Here is a 9,933-nt window from a genome sequence, read left to right as displayed (position 1 = left end):
TTCTCTTTTCTATACCAAATAAGCCCAGTTCTGTCAGCCTGTCCTCATAAGTCATGTCCCTCAGCTCCCAAAACCATTTTTGTTGCCCTCGGCTGGACTCTCTCCAATTTGTCCACATTCTTTCTGTAGTGGGGGACCCAAAACTGAACACAGAACTCCAGATGTGGTCTCACCAGTGCTGGATAGAGGGGAATAATCACTTCCCTTAACCTGTTGGCAAGACACTTACCAATGTAGCCCAATATGCCATTAGTCTTCTTTGCAACAAGGGCACACTGCTGGCTCATATTCAACTTATTCTCCACTGTAACCCCCAGGTCCTTTTCTGCAGAGCTGCTGCCCAGCCAGTCGGCCTCCAGCCTGTATTGGTGCATGGGATTGGTCTGTCCCAAGGGCAGGACTTTGCACTTGTTCTTGTTGAACCTCATGAGATTTCTTTTGGCCCAATCCTCAAATTTGTCTAGGTCACTCTGAATCCTAGCTCTAGTATTTACTACTCCTCCCAGCTTGGTGTCATCTGAAGATTTGCTGAGGGTGCACTCTATCCCATCTTCCAGGTCGTTGATGAAGATATTGAACAAAACTACCTCCAGGACTTACCCCAGGGGCACTCCACTTGATACCACCTGTCAACTAGACATTGAGCCGTTGATTACTACCCTCTGAACCTGATGCTCCAGCCAGTTTTCTATCCACTGTACAGTCCATTCATCCAGCTCATACTTCCTTAGCTTGCCTGTGAGACTGTTTGGGAGACTGTACCAAAAGCCTTGCTAAAAGCCAAGGTATAGCACATTCACTGGCCTCCCCATGTCCAAAGAGCCAGTCATTTCATCATAGAAGGCAATCAGGTTGGTCAGGCATGACTTGCCCTTGGTGAATCCATGCTGACCGCTCCTAATCACCTTCTCCTCCAAGTGCTTAGAAACGGATTCCTTGAGCACCTGCTCCAGGATTTTTCCAGGGACTGAGGTGAGGCTGACTGGTCTATAGATCCCTGGATCTTCCTTTTCCCCCTTCTTAAATATAGGCACTATGTTTGCCCTTTTCCAGTCATCTGGGACCTCTCCTGAGTCCTCTCATGAGTTTTCAAATATGATGGCTAGTGGTTATGCAATCACATCAGCCAACTCCCTTAGCACCCTTGGGTGCATCCCATCCAACCCATGGACTTGTATATGTACAGCTTTTCTAAATAGCCCCTAACCTGTTCTTTGACCACTGTTGGATGCTCACCTCCTCCCCAAATTGTGCTGCCTGGTGCAGTAGTCTGGGAGCTGACCTTGCCTGCAAAGACTAAAAAGGTATTGACCACTTCAGTCTTTTCTGCATCCTCTGTCACAAGGTTGCCTCCCTGATTCAGCAAGGGACTAGAGCTGTGCAAAGCTTCGGGTGGTGATTTGATTTGGAGGAGATTTGGCCTGATTCTGTAGCTGAATCTCCGAATCGAAGCAGGGGACCAATTTAAAGGTCCGAATCGATTTGAAGATCTCTGAATCTTCAGAAAAGATTAAACTTAGGGTCCTTACTCTGCTGCTCTCCATCCTTCCTTTCCTCAGGATCTTGAGCTCCAGAGGTGCAGGGGAGGGGAAGGAACCTGATATGACATGAAAAAGTCTCCTGTTCTTCTTCCTTTAGCAGGGAAACTTCACATCCTAATGCAAGGAAGAGAGAAGGCTTTTCTTGCCTCCTTGACTGCTATGGTCCGCTCTCTTGTCGGACTCCAGGGGAACCAGTGAGAAGCTTGATTCCAGGCAGGAGAGATGCTACCACTCACCTAGTCCAATCTAGACAGGCAGTCGTTGAAGCAAGTTCTGCCTAGTCTTGAGAGCTGTGGGACACCAGCCAGGCTGCCATGTTGACCTGGCCCAGTTCAAGACAGAGGCTGGGTCTTATTTAGTCTTCTGAGGCTGAACAAGGCCAGCCATGATCCCTGGAGGCCTGGGTAGGCAGCCAAGGCTCCCATGAGCCACTCCAGAGCAGCAGGGCTGAGACGCACCCAACCCAGTGCGGACGCTTGCAGTAAGATTCACCATAGCTGGTGGAACCACAACTGGTGTTTATTTGGCCTTATAATAACTTCCCCTCTCGCACACACACACAGATGCACGCAAACTCACACGCACACACATGCTCCCCTCTTTTGGTAGGTTTGCCTGCCTCTTTTTTGGAAACTATTACCAGGATTTGGTTAGAGGTTGTTCTGGAGGGCAGGGCTCCAGCCACTGTCTTGTGCAGTTCTTACTGTCCCAGGTGCCTGGGTCACCCCTCTGCACCTGTGTCCTGCCCTGGCAGCCTCCTTTCTCTCATATGAAGGCACAGCAGCTGGACTTCTTCTTTTGTGACTCTATGTAGTCATGAATCTGAAACCTGGGCTCATCCGGCTGCTGCACTGCTCGTTCCTTGAGCTCTCTGAAAGAAACACACCTGCCATTAGCAAAGCCGCTGCATCCCTCTGTCTCCAAAGGAAGGAAGGGGTAGGGATTGCTTTCTATCATCTCTGTGTAACCTCCATCCCCCATGTAACATGAAGCAGTGCCAAGGCAATTCACAGCCCTAAGGCTGGACTGTCACAAATTAACTCTAGGCTGGAACGTGTCATCCTGGCCTGGGAGCAGAGCAAAGGCGGCCAGGAACCAACTGGAGTCAGCAGAACGATGCTGATTCCCACCTGGGCTAAGAGCTCTCGGGGATCTTGCTGCCTTCTCATCTCACTCTATAGGGACAAATCTTAGTGTGAGACTTTGCCCACAGGAACCACAGTACCAGAGCAAAGCAGTTGCCCACACAGACCTCCTGACCTCAGCTAATGGCAAATGCTTCAAAGGAAAGTGTAGAACCTAGTTATGGGCCTGCCTTGACGAATCACCCTATTTGCCTGTGCCCTCAAATAAGACACGCACCTTGTTTTGGGAAGGCAGAAGAAAAAGAGATTTTTTTTCAGAGTCTCCCCTGCCCTAGCACTGGTCCACCCAGGGCTGCACGAAGCGCAGGCAGAGTCCAGTCATCAGCATCGCTCCATCTCCCTGCTGCTTGGTCAATTCAGCAGCAGCTGTGGGAGGGTTAAACCCATAGCTGACAAAACAGCAGGGACTTTGCCTCTGCTCCTTGCAACTGGGCAAAATACCATGAAACAGCTTAGTTCAAGCACAGCTCCCTGCCACTATTTCAGCTTCCCCCTGTCTTCATTCCAACATGCAAATCCATTTTTTTTGCATTGGACATGCACCCCAATTCTGGATGGCTGATTTTGGGGGGAAAAGGTGCATACATGTGGTATGTCAATAAATACTGTAACTTTAAACCACTTCTCTGAAACTGGGAAATACTGCAAACACAGGCCGTTAAGCATCTTGGCTGTGATGACATAGCAAGTTTATAAGACAGGGTCTCTGAACCACCAAGTTCCCTCTTCTAACCACTGACTGACACTTCCTCTTTCAAGATGTGGCCTTTCTAATCCCCTAGGAGCATGGGTTGCTATCTCAGTGCTTACGCGCTAAAGTGCTGCCCCTTAATACAAGAAGGCGGTTGTGAGATTGGAAGCCACTCTCTGAGAACTGCAGCTACTCACTTGGCAATGGCCAGAAAGGCCAGCTCCACGTTCATGCCGGTCTTGGCACTGGTCTCCATGAAAGGCACTCCATACTCCTGCAAAGAGGACATGGCATCATGAGCAGCTGGACTGGACTGCCTGGTACTGCTACCACCAACACTCCTACAGCTCCCTTTCTCCTCTGAAACACCCTTTGCCAAACAGGCCAGGAAGAACCTGGCAACCTCCAAGGATAGTAGAGCAGGTTCCTTAGACATGGAACATAATGGAGGGCCTGCCCAGCCTCCTGTGATGGAACAGTGAAAGAGAGGTATAAGCAAGAAGGGGCAGCACTATGCACAGCTGACTTGGAAGAGCCAGCATTGGAGAAGGTGGGGAGCAGGGAAGAGACCCCTTAGAGGTGTGGGAGGAGACAGGTGTCTGGGGTGAGGATGGAAGGTCCCATCTTGAGAGCTGCAGAGCAGGCAGCTCACACCTTGGTGGCACCTTTTTTAACCTTAGCCCAGATACTCTCTGACTACTCTCTTGCTCTTTCTGACTTCAGCAGGCCCAGAGCTGAGCCTCCTGCCACTCCACAAGTGCAGTTCTCATTTTTCAGTACGCTCCAACCTTATTCCCCCAGCTCCCAGCCCTCCCTCCACCCATTTACATTCTCCTTAGTCTCCAAAATCCACCCGGAGGCCCCATCTCATAGCCCACATCCTCCCTGCCCTGCCCTTCCACCCTCCGCGTTCACATCTGATGTTTCTCTCCCCTCCAGTCCAGACAACTCGTACAGAATGGTTAAGGCTGCAAACAAGGTACTTGTAGCTGGGCTGACTGATGTGATCAGTGTCTCATTGAAGCAGTCCTGTGAGCCCAGGCTGTGCCATTTTTAAATCCCTTAGTTGAGGTCTATTCAGTACAGGACAGGAGCTTGCAGCCAATATGGAAATGAGGATATCAAAGGCAGAGAGCAGATACCTTCTGCAAGGAAAGAGCCCACAACCCCCAAAGCGAGGCTCACCCTGGCTAGTGTCTCTCCATCCTCTGTCCTGACAACTCTCTCACTGCTCACATCTGCCTGCAAACAAAGGGAAATAGTTACCACAGCTGGAGACTTCCCAGCCAGCCTTGCCCCAGAAACACTACTTTAGGATCCATATGAGGAACCCAAGGACTCAGATTGCCATCTACCGGCTGCAGCTGGCACTGAGACATCCAACAGGAATTTCAGAGCTTTTTAAGGGCTTGCCATGTTCCCCTAGGAACTTCCAGTCCCAGGCAAACACCCGCATGTCTTCCGGGGGGGGATATGGGCAAGCGCTCTGAGCACAGCAGTGGGAGCTAGAGGCTCAGGAATTATGTTGCGAGCTCATCCGCTGACTCTTTCTGTAGCATTAGACATATCCCATGTTCTCCAACATAGGGATAATGACACTGCCTTGCACAGAGCTAGGGGATAGTTAGCTTGGGAAGATGAAGAGCATTATACAAGTGTGCTAACTGATCCAGTTCGAGTATTGACAGAATTGTAAATGGCCCAAGGATCTGGGTTTGGGGCAAGAAGGCACATCCAGTGCCAGCTCTTGAAACAGTGGACCCCAAAGTCTGGCCCCAGTGACATTGCCTCCTATCTCCACACTGTGGAATGGCTGAGTCGCACCTAATACCAGGATTTCAGGAGAAAACTATGAGGACCCTTCAAAGGAGAAGTTGGTGATGCTGGAAAGCACAGAAGCTTGGACAATATCCCGCAGGGTTGGAGCCAATTATACATCATCAGCAAGTGAAGGCCTTGTTCTTCCCAGTAGAAAAGAGGGCAGGCAAACCCTCCATTAGAAAGTGCTAGTGGACAGAGAAGGAGGCACTGGGAACTCCATCCACATGTCCGATCCAAAAGCCCACAATTTGGGACATTGTTGTCTTGTATGAGGAAGAAATGGTGCAAAAAACAGAGGAAAGAAGCTGTCCTCTGAGCAAGCTCTCAGTAACCCGACAGGAAGCAACACGTACCTTATTGCCTAACAACATAATGACCACATCCTTTTGGGCATATTCATGTATCTCTGAGAGCCAGGCCTGCAAGAGAGGAAGAGGTCACATGGTGTCCAAGATGAGCAGCACAGATAAGAAGGTTTTTGTGCAACAGCAAGTGCATGGAAGAGGAGGTGGAGGAGGACAAAACTGCCAAGAAATCATCACTTGCTGGCAAAAAAACTGCATCTGGTCAAAATTTCCCAACCCCACCCTAGCCACCAGGCACCTTTGTAATGAGTTGTCCTTGAATGAACACCCTGTGGAGTCTGCTGCTCTGGACTTTTAGGTTTCCAAGTTTGCCATGCAGCATGGGAGAGAGGCAGCCATACCTTTGTGACCTGGTTTCAGCATGGTGCCAGCTACCAGTATGGATGTGGTCCATTTCCTCCAGACCCTTGTGACTCAACGGCACATTTCACCTCCATTCAGTGCAGTTGCATTACCATTGTAATGGGTGGCGACTAGATAATAACCTACTGCTGCTACTAGCCAGCAGAATTTCTCTGTCAGCTCAGGTGGAAGAGATTCAGTGTTGAAGGACTTAAGGTTGGTCCTAACTGTCAACTCCTGAGAAGAACACCTCAGTGATTTCAATAGGAGTTTTAATGAGCTTGGCTTTCTGTATGATTGGTTCCAGTATTTTAAGATCTGGACTCAAAGCATGCCTATTTTCTCAGGCCCCTTTGACTAAGGGAAAGCTCATGCATTGTACCTTCATGCAGAAGCAACTGGCCAGGTAGGGAAGTGATGACTTGGTGTAGCCAAGTGCTAAGCACTAGGGTGGCTCCCAGTTCTCACATATGGCCAAGGATAGTGGAGACTCATGCTGGACACTGTCTCAGCCCTAGGATTCAGGTTAAAGGATCACCCCGTCACAAAAGACGGGCAGTGAGAGGGAAGGGCAGTACAAAGGCAGACAGTCATCCAGGGCCCATGACACTGTAGAACTGTGCCAAAATAGACCTTTCCAGTTCTCGATCTAAACCAGGAAAAACTGGTTCCAGTTGAATAAAAATGGCCATTTTTCAGGGCAGGGCTTACATTTTTTTGGTGAAAAAAAAAGTTTTCATTTTGAGCTAGCTCAGACTAAGACAGTTAATTTAGTTTTCACATGACTGAATCTTTCATCCCCTTCCCTTTATGACATTTAGGGCCATTTCAAAATGAAAAGTCACTACGCTGACTTCTTTTTAACACCCACCCCTCCTCTCCAGCTGCAGATGAAACCACTCACCAAATTTCACCCCAGTTCTGGTCCCCGTAAAGCTAATTTTTTTTAAATGAATTTAGTGTTTGCCAACAATGTTGCCCAGCCCTACCCTAGCATGGCTGTTCTGGGGAAGGAGTTGCTTGGTTTGACGGCTGTCAAAGGAGTTGACATGTTGAGATGTCACATGTTTAGAACCAACAGGTTCTCTCTTTGGGTCTTAGAGTCTGTCCATCCAGTAGCCAGAAAGTGGCCTGGATGAGGGGGAGGACAACCAGGGAGTGAAGGTCTATTATGAACCCTCTTTGGGAGTTTCCAGGCTGAGCAGTTATACCCCTGAGGCTGCTGGTCAATGGATACTCACTCGAATATTGTCAAAGGACATTTTGCTGGTGATGTCATACAGGAGAAGCAAGGCTGGAAGGAAAACGAGGGAAACAAAGTGCGTGGTTTAATAACTATTTTGCTCCTAGGCATTACTTGCAAAAGCAGCTCCACTAAACCTGTGGATTCCAGTTCCCATCTGACCCCAAATGGGTAACACGAATCCACCCAAAGACCTACCCTGAGCATCTCTGTAGTAGGCGTGGGTCACGCTACGGAATCGCTCCTGCCCTGCTGTGTCCCAGATCTGCAAAGAAATAGCCCCTGTGAAAAACTAGGGGAGAAACCTCACTGCAGCCCATTTCATCTCCAGCTTCCAAATCCTGGCAGTGTGCCAGCATTAGAGAACAAGAGAAGGCAAGAAACTTGAGTCAGTGCAAGCGGGCCACTGTCAGTCCCTTCTGCCCTCAGTGTGCTAGGGTGTTTCCAAGCTATAATCAATGGCATTTGGAGGTCTGGACTGAAAGGATTTGAGGCCACAGCAAGATGATGGCTGTGAGTTCCTGGGGGCATGTGAGGCAAATGCTGGAAGCACAATGCTAAGAAGGGCTGTAGTGAAGCACAATACACTGCACAATTCTCTGCATACACTGCACCCTGAGGGGATGGAGCATCTTGCAGTACAGGGCACTGATACGCTGTCACAGGGGAATTTCTCAGCATGCCCAATGCTCCAGCCTCCTGGGGTATGGCCCATGTAGCGCGGGTATGCTGTGCTCTATTGCAGTGCTCCCTAGCACAGTCCTTTCATTCTGCAGACCCCCCATAGTCTTCCCCAGGGATGTTCCCTTCCTTCCTACCAGGACCTTAGCAAAGAGAGATGCATGGAAAAAAAAAGATAAAGGCCACTTACTGGCCTCCTGGTTGTCTAGACACTCAGTGCCAGGGGTTGAACTCTGCAGCATGACCATCAATTCCCCACCAACTCCCTGACTCACCTGCAATTTCACCTTCACGTCGTCTACTGTCACCACTTTGTTCTGTAAGAGAAAAGAAAGTCGTGATGAGTAAGGGATAAGCTGGCTGTGCTCCCTTGTGGGTTGTAGCATCCCCATGGATCACCTTGACTCCTACTACTCCAGTCCGCTGGTTCTGGAGGGTGTGAATGCTGGAATCAGAGCCTACAGACCAAGCGGAGGAGACATAAGCAGACCTTGCCTGAGTCTGTCTCTAAAGCAGCAGCAGGAAAAGTCAAGGCCTTCTACTCAAGGGTTCCTATACCTTATGAGATTCCAGGGAAACTCATCTGCCTGGTGGTCAGGCAGATGGCACTTGGCTTGGCCTTCCCTCCGGGAGGCATGTCACCTGAACTGGTGTTTTCCAGGTAGGGAAACATCCAGCTGGAGAGATTAGGAGCTTCTGCTGGTGCTGATATTCAGATATTACAGTCACGAGCACCTGGCAGATCCTATAGGTTAGGCACATTGGTCACAGAAGCAGAGACTGACATGCAGAAAAAAAGCTTTAACCCTCCCACCCTCCCCCATAACATGTATTGTTACATGTCTTCTTAACCCCCATTCAGAGCTCCAGGACTGAGATTAAAAAAGCAGTAATGGGTGTTTATTAGCAGTATCCCCACAGCTTGCCCTCACCCTGGGGAAGCAATCCCCCAAGCTGTGATGTGCTTCTTTCTTGAGGGATCTGATGCTCAGCCTGTCACAGAAACACCCAGTTCCACAACCCAGGTGGTTTCATGGCCCAGACACATTTCTGGGCTGCTGTGACAGCTAAAGCTGAGCAGCATATAAGGCCAAGACTGGGGACTGACTCTGCCTCTCCATCTGCATATGCTGGACACATCGTCGCAAGTGCAATAAGGCTCCTTCTCCAATTTAGCAGGGAGCTGCAACAGGGATGGGCAATGCAAAGACAGGACAAAGTCACTGACAACAAGAAAGCACCTTTACTCCACACAGATACAGACCACAGCACCAGAAGGACATCCCCCATGGTACTCTACTAAACCCAGAGCCCCAGAACAGACAACCCTGCATGAGAAGTAGTTACACCCCCACATCTGCATTGCAGCTGGGGCTGGGTGAAGCAACTTGGACAAATTAAACAAATGGACCGTTGCCCAAAGCTTGAGCTGAAGCTCATTTGAGAGAGCATGGGCCATCGGACATTTCTGGTTCATTTCTTTGCCTTTCAAACCCCCAGCATATCTCACGAGTACAGGCTGCTACTGACCCAAACGGACCATCGTTTTGTTCCATCTCTGGACAGCAGGGTGCAAAGAGGCTCTGGCAATACAAATATAGCCATCTCCTTAGGAGCAATTCTTGGTTAAAGTCCAGCTCAATCCTGTTGGCTTAAAAAGTTCAGATGATGAGAGAATAAAGCCCCAAGCTTTGGGTTTTTTTGGTTCAAACCTCTACAGTTCCTCAGGCTCTCTCCTCATTCCTGTATGCCTACCCAAGCCTCATACAATGTATTTTTGAGGGACATATTTTCCAGTGTAAGAACAGATTGTGAACCCAGTGGACCTCAATTCAAAGGACTAGGTCCCAGCTTACACCAGTGTAACAGGATCAGGCCCCAAACACAAGAAGGCTGTAAATATATGATGGGGAGAAGGGAACCCACTCATCCCAGGACAGCAAGAACTGAGCCCAATTTGGTTCCATCTTGTGGTGCCCTTAGTCTAATGCATTTTCAGCATCTATATTCCCTAGGCAGGGTGCCCTGGGAATACTCTAGGTAAGAGAGACAGGTGCTTTCCACAGGTGCAGCAGGGCCACTGGTTCGAGGACCTCCTGCATTT

At 49.3% G+C, this 9,933-nt stretch overlaps 1 protein-coding gene across 1 annotated transcript in view; it reads right to left on the bottom strand.

Annotated features, from left to right (window-relative positions):
* Positions 1–2,042: 2,042 nt before the first annotated feature.
* The window catches only part of RAB37 (RAB37, member RAS oncogene family), an 18,219-nt gene continuing 10,328 nt past the window's right edge, over positions 2,043–9,933 (bottom strand). The window contains exons 2-8 of the mRNA XM_019517759.1: positions 8,105–8,146; positions 7,347–7,413; positions 7,147–7,199; positions 5,552–5,617; positions 4,563–4,619; positions 3,575–3,651; positions 2,043–2,412 (exon numbers count right to left, since the gene is read on the bottom strand). Of these exons, the coding sequence (XP_019373304.1) occupies positions 2,307–2,412; positions 3,575–3,651; positions 4,563–4,619; positions 5,552–5,617; positions 7,147–7,199; positions 7,347–7,413; positions 8,105–8,146 (468 nt within the window). The 3' untranslated portion in view covers positions 2,043–2,306. The remainder of the gene's footprint in view (positions 2,413–3,574; positions 3,652–4,562; positions 4,620–5,551; positions 5,618–7,146; positions 7,200–7,346; positions 7,414–8,104; positions 8,147–9,933) is intronic.

Source organism: Gavialis gangeticus, unplaced genomic scaffold (assembly GCF_001723915.1).
Source record: "Gavialis gangeticus isolate Ggan-Ray unplaced genomic scaffold, GavGan_comp1, whole genome shotgun sequence".
Taxonomy (NCBI): domain Eukaryota; kingdom Metazoa; phylum Chordata; order Crocodylia; family Gavialidae; genus Gavialis; species Gavialis gangeticus.
This window is presented reverse-complemented; position numbering and strand designations above follow the sequence as displayed.